Genomic DNA, 18,703 nt, shown 5'->3' with positions numbered 1-18,703 from the left:
CAAGAATGCCTCCACGTATTTATATGAGCTCTTATGAAGGCAATCCTTAAGAACTGAAAGAGCTGAAAGAGACAATGACTTGGAGGCCAGTTAACACATACAAATGGTAATATGTAGCCGCCTCAAAAAAATATGCAAAAAAACTAAAACTGTCTTAGAAAAAGAAAAGAGCACAATATTTTTGAAAACTTTTTTGAAAGTTTTAGTCTGATACTGGTAATAAACAATTATGGGCATTTCCCTTTAATGGTTCTTCATGTGATAAAATCTAGGTGATTTATCACCTTTTAGCCAAACAGGACATTACTAGATTTGTAGTTTTGTGTGCCATAACTGCAGTTTTTTACTAGGATCAACACTAAAATGTATTATTATCATTTTAAATTACCTAGCACAGCTGGAATATACAACCAGGTATGAAAACACCAAAGTACATAAAATATGCAATAAAGTTAAAATAAACGAATAACCAACATGATGATGTCAACAAGGGCACTTCTGAAATGTTCTTGGTCCTTTTTTGGCTGGATCTTTGAAGGTCCAACAGATAAATGATCAGTTCTTGGTGATTTATATTGAGGAAAGCCACTATCCAGAAGCTTATTTCTTCTTTGTTTGGGGATGAGAAGCATTCCTGTAATGTGACAACAATAACTTTTAAATGGCATGAGCATAAAATAACTGATATTACGTAAGACTTACCATACAAAATTAGGTTAGTAACACAAGATAATGATATATCTCCCAATATTTGAAATGGTCAGACAGGAACTCTTTGGTTTGAATGGCTATGGTTAGGGGAAGGGCCTTAACCAGACATTTTATGTGACTTTGTGACATATGTATGCAACTGAGAAAGTCATTTAGAAGAAAAACAATGAATTTTATTAACAGAATTTCATATACAAAACTTTTTATGACAGTTCTATACACATTATTGTGATTTGTAGGTCTGTAAAACACTGTGATGCACTCATAAACCAGTGAGCAGTCCAAAAAAGGAACTATCACTGTTGAAGAGAAACTTGTGAGGTATGTAAAGGGTGTCTGGACCTAAACACCACAAACTACTATAACACATTTCAGTACTGGAAATCTGGAAACCATATGATTTATGGGGATTATACTCAAGCATAACTGATGTATAATTAAGAGTGAAATTGCATTTTAAACTCACTGGAACTGATACTTTAGAGGAAAACCCCCACCATTATAGTAAGAACAATAAACTCCCATGCATAAATGTACTAATTTGTTAACAGTTGTGCACTTATTAATGACTACATTTGAAAACTGAACACTCAATAGAACACCCCTGAAAGGAAATACAAACAAATCACTAAACATCATGCTGTGTCTCCATTGCCCCACAACACACTTTCTAATTAGGGACAACTGCAAGGTGCCCAAAAAATAGTTTCAAGTGCAAAGACGGCAATTTTAAACAACTCTCTGGTTAACAACTCTTACTGGGCCTCAGGACGTAAGGATTGTATGTATCGTTTTGTTCATCTTCAGTCTTGTCTCTGAGAAGGAATGAAGGTGGAGTATTTGTCCAATGTGGCTTGGAGCTCACCTAAAGAAATAGATATTTTTTTTATTCAAATGCAATTTACCATATTCTGCCATGACATTCCCAGAGTGGCTGGGAACCCAAGGATACACATTCAATTTTCAATCAGTTATACACTGTTTTATCCCTGCTGATGGAGAGAAGGGTCTGTAAAAGCTAGATGACTACTGAAAGGGGCCAAGATTCTTCTTCCATTGTGCCATCACTTTTTAGAAGTAGTAGCTGATTTGGTCTGCTGTAGGCACTAGGCATTCTCCTTTCCATCACCAAGATAGGGTGATCAAAAAACCAACAGTCACAGAAGAATACTTTGGGATTTGGTATACTGTGTGCTAACAAAAATCATGTTTTTTGCATTTTGATTATATCCACAGGCATATACTACCATATATATACACTGTGTGTTAAGTGTTTCTACTCATTACTTTAATTATGGGTCAGCTTAGCCCTCCTTCAAAACGACCCCTTTAAGGTTGGTCCTTCATAATTCGTTTTTAGTGAGACAATGATTTCCATCTCAACATAATTCGCTGTTTAGTGAGTAATCCCTACTGAGCATTAACACCTAGTACATGCGCCTACAGCAACTCTGTCACTGGCATTTAGAATCTACAACCATTGAAACCATTGCACTGCACTACTAGAAATCTAAATGCTAGTTTTATTACGTTTGGCTGTAATGTAATTCATTTCTCATTTAATCGAAATCGGGATAGACTCAACAAGAATGAACATTACCTCCGGCAACTGGGGTAAAAAAGTAGTCTTTGGAAATTTCCCCTTGCTGAATTTGGACGGCTGCAAAAAAAATGGGATGTTTTCAAATTAAAATCTCAAAAGTAAGTCTTTTTTTAAATTAAGATGTGAGAATCTAGTCTTAATGAGAACCTGTAATAAATAAAAGACTTTTCCATAAAGAATATCTGCACCCAAATGCCCTGTACACAAAGAGAACACATAAATATGCCATACTTCCTTTTAACCCTTTGACTGCTAGTGGTTGGGATCATTTACTTGTGTATAATGCAGCTGTATCATTTCTTACGTTGCAGCAGGAAAAATGGGCATACTAGATGGGCCAAATGGTTACTATCCGCTGTCAAATTCTACGTTTAACATATTAATACTTGAGTATATACAGCAGTGTTTAATATTTCATCCCCAATTAAGGGTTTTGTTTTGGTGCATTTATCAACAATCACTGAGTTTGTTTAAAAGTGTTTAAGAATGGCTACCATAGACATAAAATCACATATCAAACTATACACATTGGTGGTAACTTATTAAAACAAGGAGCGGGTGATGAAATGGGTCAGTTACGTCAAAAAGTATATTAGTGAAAGGAAAAAGGGCACTATCGCACAGTAAAAAGTAGTATATTTCATAAATGTTGCGGTATTTCCCACAAAAACATACAAACTACTATTACTTACTATATAAATTACTTACTATATAAAATTATACTAAACAAGTAACTGTGAATATAGTGCACTTGACTTAATGTAAAGCTTGGCGTATAGGAAATAAAAACAGATACCAATTATTGCACGCCTATAATGATCGATCGGGAAATTACATAACCATCAAACACTATATTTGTGATCACATATCAGTCACTTCATAACTAATTTCAACACTTAAATGGAGTAAAGAAAAGTTCCCATTGATGATGCACCTGTGCTGCCAGCTGAAATGCAGCTCAGTGATGGCACCTGGAAAGTGAGCTGTGTAATTAGTTTAGGTTAAATAAATAATCGCGTGATTTTACCTGCTCCATTGCTTCAGTCGAGTCAGAAATGAGCTTTAAACTGCATGGAAATTTCTGAACGTCAGTCACTTCTCCGCTGTGTTTCAGAGGCGAAGGGCTGTTGATCTCCTGTATCTAAGCAACCGACCACGAAACATGACAGCTCGATGGGGCATTACAGCGAGAGACCACTAGAGGTCGCACGCTCCTGAAGTTTGTGCGTGCAGTTGCTGTTGCTACGGAAGCCGGCTATTGTTAAGGCAGGGCAGCTAGCTACAGGCGAGCGAGCGCGCGCTTCTGTGCACGGAGCACAAGCCACAAATGCGTCTCATTGTAGCTGTCGCCTCCTGTGTGGTGGGCGTCCGCTGACAGTGTTTGTTGGTGTAGCTGTTGGACACATGCTCAGGTTTTTCGTATAATTCAGAAAATGCTTGGAAAGTCTATTGTCATTGCCTTTTCCACAATAAAATGATTATGTGACTAAAATTACCTAAATTGAATGCTCATTTCATTTCAACGCTATGGAAACTACTAGTGAAGAGTTATTACCAGGTAGAGAGTGTTGGGTATCACCTGCCAAGCAGACAACACTAAGTAAACAAAATCTTAAAAATCATTTTATTGAAGCATATTTGTGTCAGACAGCTAAGGAGACACCAAGCCTGATGTATAGTTATGCCCATAACTCGGTGACTAAAAATCCTATTTAACAGTAAATGCTTGTGGGTTGGAAAATGTAAACCGCACGACCACATTACAATCCATTTCTATATATCCCATTGTGACAGAATGACTTGTCATACAGGGGCCCAAGGTAGTCAGAGATGGCTCCAGGTTGTCTACATGCACCTATTTATCAATGTTAATTTATGTTAATGAAGTTCTGTGGATATATGAGTCTACGTTTTACAACAATAAACTGTTCATTCCTGCTGTACTCAATTCAAGGTAGTTGTGTCTACTTATTGGGTACACATAGCAGGGTTCCAAGGTGTACATGCTGGCTGGTGCTGGAAGTGATTTTAGGGACAACAGGAGGATACAGTGGCGGAACTACAGGAGTCGCGACTGCGACCAGGCCCTGGAGTTCTGCCAGTCAGGGGGGCCCAAGGGGTGCCGAGCGGTTGCTGAAAACGACCGCTCGGCAACTCTTGGGCCCCCCTGACTGACAGAAATCCAGGATGCCTCCGCTCCCCGCCGCCGCCGCCTGCCTCAGCGCTGCCCAGAGTGCAGTGTTGGCAGCGTGAGGCGTTTGTCTCGGGTGCCGGCGCTTCAAGCTGAGGGCCGGCATATGAAGTCGTATGCCGGCGCTCAGCAGTGAAGCGCCAGCACCCGAGACAAACGCCTCACGCTCCCAACACAGGAGTTGACGGTAAGTGACCTACAAAGGGGGGGTAGGGAGGGAGTGGGTAGATCGTAAGAAGGGGGGGTAGGGAGGGAGAGGGTAGATCTTGAGAAGGGGGGTAGGGAGGGAGAGGGTAGATTGTGAGAAGGGGGGGTAGGGAGGGAGAGGGTAGATCGTGAGAAAGGGATAGATGAGTTGGGGGGGCCCTTAACAGATTTTCGCACCGGGGCCCTGAGGTTTCTAGTTACGCCCCTGGGAGGATACATATGTGGGTGATCTCTGGGAGTTACTACAGCTCTCTTGGTGAACCCATTACACCCATCTTGTTTATCTATCTTCTTCATGGCTTCCCAAAGGCAAGGCCGTATACCTCATGTCCTGTTGCACCTCACATGCAAGACATTTGGGGAGTTAATTAAGCTAATGCCATTAAAGATGCTTTGTCTGGAAAACTCATAAATTGAGACGACCCCCTAAAATTTGAATATTAATTTAGGAAAAAAAACAAAAAGCCTGAAAATACTACCCTATAGGAAAAAAGTTTTACTAGTAAATATTAAATCACATGTATGCATGTGTTATGTGCATACATGTGTTATGCACATCTGCCCCCAGGCTTGCCCCCCTAGATATTCCTTATACCCACTTATATGCCACTCTGCCTCCTAGATAAGCCGTATGCCTCCCTATATGCCACTCAGCACCCTGATATGCCTTATACTCCCCCTATTTGCCACTCTGCCCAAGGTAAGCCTTATACACCCCTATATGCCAGGCTGCCCCACAGGTAAGCCTTATAACCCCAATATGCCACTTAATCCCCCAGAAGTGCCTTATACACCCCTATATGCCACTCTACCTCCCCCAGACTCCCTGATCTCTTTTGGGGGCAGCCTGGCACACCATCACAGAAGCCCCAGCGGAAGTGCCAGCAGCAGAGAGGCCTCGAATATACCGTATTGGCTCGAATATAGACCGCACTTTTTTCCCATACTTGAAGTCTTTAAAGTGGGGGTGCGGCCTATATTCGGGGTCTAGCGCCCGACGGGGTTAGGATACAGATCCCCCGCAGCGGTGCAGGGGACCTGTATCCTACTCTACGATACGCTCAGACAGCCTCCCCTGCCAGCACTTTCCACGGGGGGGGGGGTGCCGGCACGGGAGGTTGTCTAAGCGCATTGTGCAGACGGTCACCGGCTGTGGCGATGCGGGTAAACAGCCTCCGCTGCCGGCACGTCTGCACGATGTGCTTTAACAATCTCCCTTGCCGGGAATTCCCATGGGGGGAGTCCTGGCAAGGGAGATTGTTAAAGCACATCGTGCAGATGTCCCGGCAGCGGAGGTTGTTTACCTGCATCGCCGCAGCCGGCGAACGTCCGCACGATGCGTTTTGCCTCTGCCCCCAAGACTTACCAGAGCAGACTCCCGGGTGTCTTGCGGGGCTGAGTGACATATACGCGTATTGCGTAGATATCCCCCGCCGGCCCCGCAAGACACCCGGGAGTCTACGGGGGGGCAGAGTGGCAGCATATCTCAGGGGGGGGACAGTGGCAGCATATCTCGGGGGGACAGTGGCAGCATATCTCAGGGGGGGCAGTGGCAGTATATCTCAGGGTGGGGAGACAGAGTGGCAGCATGTTTTTTTTGGTGCTTTTTTTTAAAGAAAAAAACGTTTTCTTTAAAAAAGCACCAAACTTTTAGGGTGCGGCCTATATACGGGGGTGGCCTATATCCGAGCCAATACGGTAAAATGAGGGGTATTTTTCAGAGCATTTGAGCAAATATGGTAGTGTGAATGAATTATGTATGAATGAGAGAACGAATGAATGTGCGGATGAATTGCTTGAATGATTTTTTTAAACTGCATTCATGAATATGTATAAATGGTTTGTGTGAATGAGTGAGCATATCTTGAGCATATAGATGGGCCAAATAGTTATCTGCTGACACATTCTATGTTTCTATGTTTAAAAAACAAACATAATTTATATGGGCAAATTGATGCATACTGTTGTGTATAGTAATTTTGTACCGAAAAAACTTCCTCTCCATGTTTAATATGCAGTGTTGGCACTTTGAGTCCTGCACTTGGTTTGATGCAGAAAATTGGGCACTCGGGCCCAAAAACGTTTGCCATCACTATAAATATATGTTAAAACACCAAAAAATATTCAGTTTCTGGAAAATCTGCCTATAGCAGATAATCTGCCTATCTGCTATAGGCATTCTCAATATGGATGACTTAGATCTTAGATCTACAGCAGGCATGTCCAAACTTTTTTTTCGAAGAGTGCCAGATTTGATGAAGTGAACATGTGGGAGGGCTGACCATTTTGCCTGACATTAAAATTAAATGCAAATTAACTATTTTATGCAAAGTTTATTGAAAACGGCATACTTTTCATTTTGTTACTTGGATGACAAATTGTTATATGTTCTACATCCCACTCTTTCTAGAAGGGCTCCCAGCACAAAATGTCTGTCTTTATAGCTCAGTGGGCAATGATAATGAAAACTCAATGCATACCAATGCAGAGATCATTTTTTTTATTCAAGAATGTAACAGAAAATACTGAAATATTTATCAAAGTTAAATCTTACAAATGATCAAAAAGAAAAACAAACACAGTAAAGAGAAAACATAGCATTTCTATTGTATGTACATAAACAATGGAAGAAAAGAAAAATAAGGTAAGTGCGAACTTTCAATATAGATTAGCTTAAAACATTGGTATAATGTTTTTATGTTTTCTATTGCAATCAAGATACTGTACAACATTGTAGAGCGTGTTACTTTTAAACATCCCTTTTAAACTAATCAATTTTGTCTTAATATGAATCAATTTATTAAAAAAAATTAAATATTTTTCCAGTCTTACATATACAGCTTATAATTAAAATCATGTTGAACAGTAGTTAAATAATTACATATAAATGTAATGATTACTGATACTGCTGTATAAAAATATTTATTTATAAATATATGCTATTTTTTAAAGCTGCAATGTTATAATACATATGCAGATGAACAATTAGATTTTTTTTTTTTAAACAGAAACATTTCTTGTGCTTAATCATTGCTATATTTTAACAATATAAAGGGTGGGATCAGATGAGGGCACATAATGGGGAATGGGGAAAACACTGGCAACAAAAATATATCAAGTCTAAAATTAAGATGGGAAAAAAAACAAAAACAAAAACAAAAAAACATACCTGACATTTGTAATCATCAAACTGGCCTTTAAATATTTTCATATTTTTTCCATTAGTTTTTGGGGCATTTTTCTAACTGTAAATAAGGCGCTATGGACAATAAAAGTAATATATTTAAGAGAAAATGTTACCTTCCCTGCTTCCCTATTATCTGAAACATAAAAAAGGTACTAGGGGTTGCGTAATATAGTGCAAGAATCATTAAAAACGGTGTTGGCACAAAATACCCACATTTATTTTTGGTCATTTTTAATCTGTCGATTATGCAAAATATGTCATGTCTTTAAATACAGTATTACTATAGCATTAAGTAGCTAATGGCTGAACTACCCTTCTCAAGCAGGGAACCTTGCCTAAAACAGTTTTACATGGTGTTATGTTTATATCTGAGAGTTTGTTGTATGTGCCATAAGTACACTGAAAACAGCAGTTGGTATGCTAAGTCTTCAGTCAACAAAAGCAAAGCAGCGATTTTCTTGACAGTGGAAAAACACTGCAAATTAGACACCATCACCAATGACAAGGACATGCTGGAACACTGCCATTAACTTTTGATGGATGTTTGCCATGTTCTGTCCAATTCTTGGTATCACTGCAATAAAAGAGACATCACCATCAAAGCTGGTCACATTACGAGCGACATGATACAGCCGACGCTTTTATGACTTTTTAAAGGGACAGCAAAATAAAAAAAATTAACTGCAATAAGTGTGTTTTTTTATTGCCCCTTTACCCACACTCAATGGAATTCCTTAGTGGTAGGTAAGGAACCCCATTATTAAATTGTTTTAGTATCGCCAAATAGTTTAGTATTCAAAACAATTCTGTAGTTTATTTCATGGTACCTTTCAAGAACTGTACATAACATCCATTACACATAGACATCATTTTGCTGGGAATCATCATAACGTAATCTCTTGGGAGCAGTACTGCCATATTCAGGCATGTTCTCTTTGTCTTCAACATCATTACTTATCTTGATGCTTGTTTTCATTTTGTTATTCTTTGTCAAAGTTTCTCCTGACTGAGTTACATCTAGAGAACAGAGCGGTATAGACTCAGCTTGTTGCAACCATGGATGTGACAAACAACCATCAACTGTTGCTCGCTCCCTGTTACAACAAAAAAAGTGAGGTGTGAAAATACTGAATACTACATTTTTTTCATTACTTAACAAGATCATACAGTTTTAAGATGAAGCTTTGTTAGTATAAGTTTCATATAAAACAAAGCACTGCAGTTCAAATAACCTATCATGAGAAAACATTTCCAGGGTTGTAAGGAAACAAGGGAAATAACTGGCCTGGTGAAATAAAAATGTAATTTAGATTTCTCCTAACACGGCTAAAATTACTTTTACTGCATCATTTTATGGGCCTAAATTTGGCTCTGTATCTTTCCCATGTGTCTATTCTGTAGCTGAGGGTTCTCTTAACGGTGCTAGATCAAATCCCTTCTCGGAGAAAAGCTGGGCGTTCTTGTAACCCGCCCCTTCTGATAGTTGGGTACAAAAAAAAAAAAAGAAACTTGACTGGATGTCAAAATTGAAAAAGTGAATTACGCATGTCCCAAATGTTACTTTTTAGCCCCCACACAACCCGACAAACCCACGCATGGGGGGTATCTCTGTACTCGGGAGATGTCGCTGAACACATATTGGGGTGTTTGACAGTGACACATACCAGGAGCTCTAGATTTATAACTAATCTACAATTTGCATGGACAAAAACCCACAAAAAAAAATTACTACCACAAAGTTGGTGGTAGTATAATTAGTGCACAGCATTTGAAACACCAGCATTTGAAATACCTCAGAATGTCTAGTTTTCAAAAATACATGGTTTGATGGGGATACATTGAATAAGCCGGCATCAAAGATGTTCCAGATAGGAGATGGAGGCAGAATGACCAGATTTAGAAAAAAAAAAAAAGGTTTGGGGGATTTCAACAACACCATTGAAGAACCTAACCTCATCTAAAATGTACAATGTATGGCGGATGTTGACGCCCTGGGGAGAGGCCAGACACGGCCCCTGGTTTGGGTGAAGAAAGCGATCGTAGATCATAATGTCCAGGCACGTTAATTGTCATTAACTGACCAGTTTTTGCGTGACGTGCATGGACCGTCAATTGTTGTCAAGTAGTTAAAGCTACTAGAGTCCTCTTCTCTATGATGCTATAATCAAAACATGCTTTAGTTTTACGTTCAATACAACCACTTACTTTGGGTTTATTACTAGTGTAGATCTGAGAAAGTTAATCGCCTCTTCTGAAACTGAAGCAAACACATCTTCCGAGTAATCCACATTAAGCTGTGATATATTGAGGTATGTTTCAAGCTTGTCGACACCCACGAACGGGGACTCACAAGTAAGAAGCATGTAGCAGATTACCCCAACGCTCCTGTATATAGAAAGATAACAACATGAATATTACAATATTATTATATTAATTGTATACTAACAGTATTTCATGGAAAAAAACGAGATGTATCCAAGACGTGACATAATTTAAGAGTACTTGGAGATAACATCCAAGTGCTGCCAAAAGGATTATGCATTTTCTGAATCAACTTGCATTCTTTAAAGAGGTTCAACATCTAATTGTGTGCATTTTAAAGAACACTTTTAATGTACTTCTTGGCATACATTTCTATGATGAAAAACAATTATTATTACCTCTTATTTATTAAGTTATGCAGCGCTGTACAGTTTAAATAGGGCATAATGTATTATACATACATAATTTGTATATACTAGAAACATACATTAATACAGACAGACATCAGGAGTTGAGAGCCCTGACCGTAAGCTTGCCATCTAGCTTTATGGTACTTTTACACAAAGTTCCTGGCAGGACTGGTAGGGTTTGGAGGGCCCTGCTCTTGAGTTTACAATCTAAGCTATAAGGCTAGATTTCCACTTGGTTTTTTTTTGCTAAAAACGCCAATAAAAACGCCAATAGCGCCACCTGGCGTTTTTTTGTGAAAAACGCATGCAGCCAGATGTTAGCTGTAATTCAATAGGAAATCGCAAAATGCCATTTCCACTTGGCGTTTTTCTGTCTGGCGTTTTTTCAGTCCTCTTTGGCGTTTTTCTGCTTTTTTGGGCTCTGTGGCAGTTTTTCAAAATCGCAGCATGTTGACACTCTGGCGTTTTTTGCAAGAAATCTTGGCTTTTTTTCTCCAATAGAAGTCTATGGGAGAGAAAAAACGCCATGAAAAAGCCATGTGGGTTTATTGCCTTGGCGTTTTTTATGGCGTTTTTTCCACAGTTACAATGCAGAGGATGGACCCAGTATCTGTGTGTCCTACGAGAAATAGGCTGAAAACAAACAGTTTCACACAAAACAAAGTCCTGGACTGGTTCATATTGAATTTTACACCATTTGGAACAAACATGTCATTACAAACAAACATACGCGACCGGATCCTGCGTGCCAAAAGCAACAGCAAACAATTTGCACCATCATTTGGGGCCAATCTTCCCAGAGGAGCAGACATTCGGAATAAAGCATGCCTTACAAACCACAGAAAAGAGACAAAAGGGTCTACCAAGTAAATGGCATCAGGAGAGGGCAGATACTTGCCATTTATCCTAATCCCTTTTAGCTGGGTGAAACTTCTAACTTGTAAAGGCTGGAAAAACTGCCTAAGGTCAAAAAAAGCAATTTCCACAGAAAGGCTAAAACGCCAGAAAAAACTGCAGAAAAAACGCCAAAACGCAGGTAAATGCAGCGGCAGTTTTCTTGGCAGTTTTCCTGGCGTTTTTCATCAAGAAAAAAACGCCGGACAAAAACCCAAGTGGAAACCTAGCCTAAGGCAGTTTTTTTTCCTGTAGTACCTGCCCTGCCTACAGCTTGTTACACAGGAGGTAACCCACTTGACCCCAGCTAGAGAGGAATAAAATACTTCTATTTTTTAATGTTCTGATTTGACGTTATTCTGACATATAACAAATGCATCCAGGCACAACCCTGTGATATTAATTTTTCCTTTATGTTCCTTAGCCTCGAGCAAAGACTGGGCTGCAATCCTACCATTAGCCCACAAAGGATGTTACAACACATTTCGTAGACTCTCCCAATATTGTTTTAAGCAGCGCATCCACAGGGCCCACCAGTTCTAGAGATCGCTTACATCTGTAAAGTACTTTTATAATTTTACTTTCACAAATCTCAACATAGGCAGTGGCAACCATTTAAACATGCAATGTAGCAGCGTATAAATAACATTAAATATTTGTTTTAAATACTTAAGTGAAATAAAAACATAATGAATGGTATTGTAATGTAAAACTCAGTAATGCTCTTTGAACATTTTTTGTTTTATTTTTTTATTTTTATTTTTTACAGAACTCCCCCAAAACCACAATGTAGATGGGCTACACAGATCAGAAATGTAAAACTGTGTGCAAATACAATACATAATTTTTATTTTGCCTTTTTTTTTTTTTTTTAAATACATTTTCCTTATAAGGTAACCATCTTACCATATATCTGCTGATGTAGTGATGGGTTCATAATTTAAAATTTCTGGTGCTAAAATGAATTTGAAATATAAAACAAATATCAATTATATGAACGCTGTAGATCAAAACACATGAAAAATAAAATCCCATTGGTTCTGCAAGGTTTTTTTGTGTAGCTATGTTCATATCCATATGATTGTTACTAAAGCTTTATTTAATTTAAATATCTCAGATTGGATTTGCCATTTGAGTACTGATATGTGAAATATGAAAGAAAACGTTCCACAGCAAATATATGAATAAGTATAGATGTTCATTTATAAAACAAGGCTCGACAAAACCCAGGGCCAGGTCACCATTGCAACTAGAAACCACTTCCAGGCACCCAAGGGTTTTGTAGGACAAGGGGGTAAACATTGGCCAGGACTGCCATCGTGAATACGGCACCCTATGCTTTATGCCCACAGGGGGTCATGTAGTGCCTGAGTCAGTGTGTGTATGTGTATAATATAGTGTCAGTGTATCTGTGTATATGTATAGTGCTGTAGTTGGTCTGTGAGTGTTTGTGTGTCAGAGTCAGTGTGTATATGTATAGTGCCAGAGTTAGCGTGTGTAGATGTGTACTACCAGAAGCAGTGTGTGTGTAAAAGTATAGTGAGTGTCTACTGCATAGTATTCAGTGTGTATACTGTTAGAGTGTTAGCCAGTCCATGTGTGTGAGTGTATGTTATTGGATAGTGTACGCATGTGTATAAGAGTGTGGCATTAGTGTGTTTGGTGTTGTGTATGTTACAGCATGGCATTCGCATGAGTGAGTATGGCAGCATAAAGCGTGTGTATTGGTATATGGTGTTAGCATGTGTGTACACAAGTGTAGAATGTTAGCGTGTGTAAAAAAAAATGGTTAAAACAAACAAGCTTGAGTCTTTATGGTGTAAAATACCCCCTTGTCATGAAAGGGTTAGCCTCAGTACCGTACAAAGTGGTGCAGCACTGAAGAAAGGTTTGTGTTTTATGTTATATCGCCCCAATAAACATCCTTCAACTGCAGACCAGGGGGTAATACATGAAAATAAAAACATTATTGGGGAAGAAACAAAAGTTGGCTCCTAGATCTAAACCAAATTTGTCAACCCCTTCTATAAAAATTATGCTATAGCAAAATTAGTTGTAAAAGGCATTGGTAAATGTCATTACGGTATTGACGAATTGTTCCTTTCATAACAATCTTAACATACTTCCAAAAACTAGGAACACGAATGCCCTTGTCACAGCTTTCCTTAAAGAAACAATCAGTCTGAATATCATGCTGTGTCACTAACAAGCTTCCAATTTCATACAACAGGTAGAATTTGAACAATTCTGGAAAAGGGTATCTAAGTCACCAGAACTGGAATTACTCAGCTATTTAAGACTTTATTCAGACTCTCTATCCACTTGCAGTACATATCACCTGTCATATACTGCCTCTGCTCCTACTTTCATCATGGCCTAAGTTAAAAGATTGGAGAGCCAAGAATGGGAGCGATTTGTGAACTCACCATCTGCCAGAAGTCGCATGTTCAGCCCCATCTGGTTTTATTTATGTAAATCAAACGGGGTTTACCTCAGGACCTCCCTGTGCAGTGCCCAGGATAATTTAAGTTGTCAGAAAAGAATAAAACTTCTTTTAGAAACTCATAAAGGTTCTCAGGTGGTAAGTAACTTGAATTGAACAGTCTTTTAATCCCCTTATGAAGTGACCAGAAATAATAATAAAAAAAAAACAATATTCCTTGGGCTAAGGCCCACATTAACAAACAGACTTTTTAAGTGTCTGCATTCCACACTTTTCCTTTTTCTGAAAACAGCCTGAAACACCCACTCTAGGCAAATGTAATGTATACCAGTGAGAAAATACATCAGTAACCAATCGGTAATAAGCATTTTTTTATATACCGTATTGGCTCGGATATAGGCCGCCCCCGTATATAGGCCGCACCCTAAAAGTTTGGTGCTTTTTTAAAGAAAAAGTTTTTTTCTTTAAAAAAGCACCAAAAAAACATGCTGCCACTCTGTCCCCCCCCGAGATATGCTGCCACTGTCCTCCCTCCCCGAGATATGCTGCCACTGTCCTCCCTCCCCGAGATATGCTACCACTGTCCTCCTCCCCCCCGAGATATGCTGCCACTGTCCTCCCTCCCCGAGATATGCTGCCACTGTCCTCCCTCCCAGAGATATGCTACAACTGTCCTCCTCCCCCCCGAGATATGCTGCCACTGTCCTCCCTCCCCGAGATATGCTACCACTGTCCTCCTCCCCCCCCCGATATGCTACCACTCTCCCCCCCCCCCGAGATATGCTGCCACTGTCCTCCTCTGCCCCCCCCTCCTCGACTTACCGGAGCAGACTCCCGGGTGTCTTGCGGGGCCGGCGGGGGACATCTACGCAATACGCGTATGCAACTTCCGGTGCCGGAAGTTGCATACGCGTATTGCGTAGATGTCTCCCGCCGGCCCCGCAAGACACCCGGTGGAGTCTGCTCCGGTAAGTCGGGGGTGGGCAGAGGTAAAACGCATCGTGCGGACGGTCCGCACGATGCGCTTAGACGACCTCCCGTGCCGGCACCCCCCGCCACCCCCCCCCGTGGGAAGTGCTGGCAGGGGAGGCTGTCTGAGCGTATCAGACAGTAGGATACAGGTCCCCTGCACCGCTGCGGGGGATCTGTATCCTAACCCCGCTGCCTGCCCGGCGCCCGGGACTGCATGTCCCGGGCGTTGGGCGCTAGACCCCGAATATAGGCCGCACTCCCCAAAAAAAGTGCGGCCTATATTCGAGCCAATACGGTATATCTATAATAAGCACAATTGGGCTCAGCAATTATTAAGATAGAGTACATTAATACGATATTTAAAAAGGTATGAGTTCTTACCAGTGTAGTCAATGGTGCCCATTATTTCATGAAGTTCATTAGTGCTGCTTAATTTCCTTGATAGTCCAAAATCTACAATCTTTATGTCACCACGAGGATTGCAACTGCTAAACAAGATATTCTGTGGCTAAAAAAATACAAATGATATATAAACAAAATATATAAACAACTAAATAAATGAAATCCAAAACAGACCAGTTGGCAGCGTGCCTGTGAAAATCTGCTAGGCAACATCAAAATAAATCCACCCGGGAAAGGGCTAGGCATTCCCTCAACAAATAAACCGAATCACGATTGGACTTCACTCAAGGTTATCTTAAGACTACCATAAAATAAGGCAGAGGGTTCAAATATTTTGTAAATGTGGATTTTTTTCTGCTACCTAAATTTTGTGTTGCTTTTTTTGATTGACATTCATGCTTCTGTCTCCTTTTTAAAATCAAGGAGATTTATTTTAGAGTCCTGTGCACTTCCTAAAAGCCTGAAAATAAACATCTTCACCCATACTTACCTTAAGATCCAGGTGAACAATGTTATTCTGATGCAGAAAATGTACCCCTTCAAGGATCTGCCGAAGAATTCTGATGATCTGTATCTCTGAAAGTGCCTCATTCCTGTCTGGCACGCAAAGATTAAATAGCTCCCCACCTGCAGCACTGGAGGAAAAAAAAAAGGTTAAGCACAGGACGGAAAGTAAACCATTTGCTAGTAGCATATAGCCTCGATGATACACAATTCAGCAAATTTCATTATATGCTCTGAAAGTATTGCCTAGTATTTGATGTGAACAGAGGGAATCGTGGGATGGACAATATTTTAGAGAGTGATTATCCTGGAAGTTATTTTCCATTTCTGGGCCACCCTAACACACAATCAAATGAAGTATGTTTTCTTCTTGACAGGGAGTCTTGTTTCAGGGCATTTGTTAAGCCAAAATAAATTTGATTTTTTTTGCAAAATCTGATGCAAATATATTGAAGACATGAAACGTGACACTAACATTTGAGAATTTGTTAAATCCTATTCCACCAGACTAAGCAATTTGAGGGAACCTGGGGGACTCCCTACATCCATTACATTTCCCTCCAAACCCCTAGCAATTATTCTCTTAAATGTAGCCAGAAATAAAAGGGGTATATTCACTAAAAAGAGAGTTGACAGAGACGTTATGGTTTCAATTTTCTCAAATCAATATTCATTATGAAGGGCCAACACTAACAAGTTTCTCTAACAGAGCTGAGCTTTTCCTGTATAATGTATAATTCTTTTTTTTTTTTTAATTTGTGTGGGTTAACTAAATGAGTGAGGAGAAAATTACGTCAAAACACGAGCGCCGCAAAAGTGTTAAAACAGCCTTGGTCCCAATGGTACAAAAGGTAAAACATAGCCTGGTCCTTAAGGGGTTAAAATAACGATGTTAAAAACAATGCATTTTTTGTATAATGTATAATTCAATAGGTGATGATTCTTTGAGATATCTCATTTATTTAAGGATAACGGGGCCAGTTTCTCCTGCAGGAGTAGCTCACTGGTGTTAGCCCTTCATAATGTATAGAGAAGTCAAGAGCAACCCACCATTTAGTGAATAAACCCCATAGCTTTTACAAAAACCATGTCACCTGCTTTATAACGGTGGTATTTTTTTCTGAATAAGACATAGGTTAACTCATATTACAAATATATTGACAGGTGGAGAAGTGAGTAGAGGCTTACCACGACACCTGTGTGTTCTGGAGATGAGAAGCTCACACTAGAAGGTTGTCACACTAAACCTTAACATTTTAAACACAGATTCACTCAGCAAACAAGGACTGTAAATCACTTACTATTCTAGCACCAAAATGATCTCATTGTCTGTTTCATAAACTTCATGAAAATCCACAATATGCGGACTTGTCTTTGCCAGCTCAAGTATAGCTATCTCATGAATTATTTCCGCCCTGCAGTCTTTCCCTCGTCTTCTCTTCTTTAGAATTTTAGCAGCATACAGTCTTCCGGTTGACTTCTCTGTGCATTTTCGAACAACAGCATTAAGTCCCCTGTCAAACAGTAAAAAAATAAATAAATAATGTAGCACTACAAGTGGATTGAGTGAGCAAACTGTTACTGTATTAATATTACACATCCAGTGTCTAGTAGGTTTTATTGCATTAAATATTTCACTATAATTAACTAAACTTAAAACTCCCAGACATGAAGTGCCCTTAAAAGGGGAACTGCCAGCCTCAAATATTAAACCATTTAACAAACTATTTGTTAAAAGGTCTACTAAGGTAGATATGTGTACATTTCCAGATGTCATGCACAAGGCAGTTGCACACTGTATTGACATATAAGCAGAAGCAAAACAAGATTACATTTAAAAGGCGCAGCAAAGGCTCTCTCAGTGAACGGCAGTAACTTGACATTCTCCAAATCAATCCAGAACTGTGTATGCAAGACACTAAGAGGATCAAAGTTATGATTGGCATTAGCCACTGCAAACACTGCTCACCTTCCCAGCGTCGCTGAATCAAGTATGTACACATTATGAAAGTTTTCTGTCTTGATAGATGTTTCGATTTCGGTAAACATGAAACTCCATGTGTCTTTACGGTGAGGTCTCTTTAACATACTGCTTCCAATGTGTTTCTTTCTGAACTAAAATCCCTTTCAGAAGGAAAGAAAATATTGTGTTATATTGTGTTTTCATCATATAGAGGAACAAGGAATACAGCAATTTAACATTTGAATAAGGATATATATATATATATATATATATATATATATATATATATATATATATATATATATATATATATATATATATATAGTGGTAAAGTGTATGGGAAAGTGGTGGATGGGATATATATCTCACCTGGTTTCCTCAGCCAGGCACGGTAGCAAACCCAGGAGCCCTCAGGTGAGGCTTCCTATGCTCATTACTGGGGAGGAAGCCTTAAAAGAGAGGGCTGTTGGGTTTGCCAGCGCTGCAGCCCACCAGGTATGAAGCTTTACCCATGCAAAACCTGTTACTTTGCTTTGTGCCAGACCTTAGGCTTGTAGAGAGGCTTAGAGATTTGATTTATTTTCAAGGTGCTCTGTGCCTACAGCATCTAAATAAACACGCTTGACATTTGAAACCTGTGTGAATACTGTCATTGCCGCCCCATGCGTGAGCTGTCCCCTACAATATATTATATATATATATATATATATACACACACACACACACACACACACACGTGTATATATACATACACACACACACGTGTATATATACATACACACACATATGTATATATACATATATGGGGCAGTGTGAGTGAACAGTGCCATATTAGTGTTCCCTGACTAGAGGGAGTTAAAGTCCAGGTTGCTCTTATAGCACTAACTAGGGATCTTCAAAAAACCCCATGCAGACAGCAATCACTATCTCACCTTTGAGGAGGTGGAGTGGAGT

General features: G+C 39.6%; 2 protein-coding genes across 2 annotated transcripts in view; both read right to left on the bottom strand.

Moving 5' to 3' along the window:
• DNAH7 (dynein axonemal heavy chain 7) overlaps positions 1-3,484 on the bottom strand; it is a 106,711-nt gene extending 103,227 nt beyond the window's left edge. Inside the window, exons 1-4 of the mRNA XM_053472239.1 lie at positions 3,342-3,484; positions 2,312-2,371; positions 1,471-1,576; positions 475-634 (exon numbers count right to left, since the gene is read on the bottom strand). Coding sequence (XP_053328214.1) covers positions 475-634; positions 1,471-1,576; positions 2,312-2,371; positions 3,342-3,350 — 335 coding nt within the window. The 5' untranslated portion in view covers positions 3,351-3,484. The remainder of the gene's footprint in view (positions 1-474; positions 635-1,470; positions 1,577-2,311; positions 2,372-3,341) is intronic.
• Positions 3,485-8,270: 4,786 nt separating this feature from the next.
• On the bottom strand, positions 8,271-17,907 carry STK17B (serine/threonine kinase 17b). The gene is made up of 7 exons (XM_053472235.1): positions 17,756-17,907; positions 17,088-17,300; positions 15,773-15,917; positions 15,262-15,388; positions 12,372-12,420; positions 10,105-10,284; positions 8,271-8,993 (listed from the first exon to the last, which is right to left on the bottom strand). Exons 1-7 carry the CDS (start codon positions 17,872-17,874, stop codon positions 8,753-8,755), a joined length of 1,074 nt encoding a protein of 357 aa, XP_053328210.1. The 5' UTR covers positions 17,875-17,907; the 3' UTR covers positions 8,271-8,752.
• Between the last annotated feature and the right edge of the window lie 796 nt (positions 17,908-18,703).

Source organism: Spea bombifrons, chromosome 7, assembly GCF_027358695.1.
Source record: "Spea bombifrons isolate aSpeBom1 chromosome 7, aSpeBom1.2.pri, whole genome shotgun sequence".
In the NCBI taxonomy this organism is placed as follows: domain Eukaryota; kingdom Metazoa; phylum Chordata; class Amphibia; order Anura; family Pelobatidae; genus Spea; species Spea bombifrons.
This window is presented reverse-complemented; position numbering and strand designations above follow the sequence as displayed.

What these genes read in the sequence shown, in the direction of transcription:
- STK17B (XM_053472235.1), bottom strand. Translation starts at nt 17,874, where the DNA reads ATGTTAAAGAGACCTCACCGTAAAGACACATGGAGTTTCATGTTTACC. An exon ending in ATCATTTTGGTGCTAGAATA is followed by an intron (nt 15,918 to 17,087) that starts GTAAGTGATTTA and finishes TTTTTCCTCCAG; the next exon opens with TGCTGCAGGTGGGGAGCTAT. An exon ending in ACTACATCAGCAGATATATG is followed by an intron (nt 10,285 to 12,371) that starts GTAAGATGGTTA and finishes TTCTATATACAG; the next exon opens with GAGCGTTGGGGTAATCTGCT.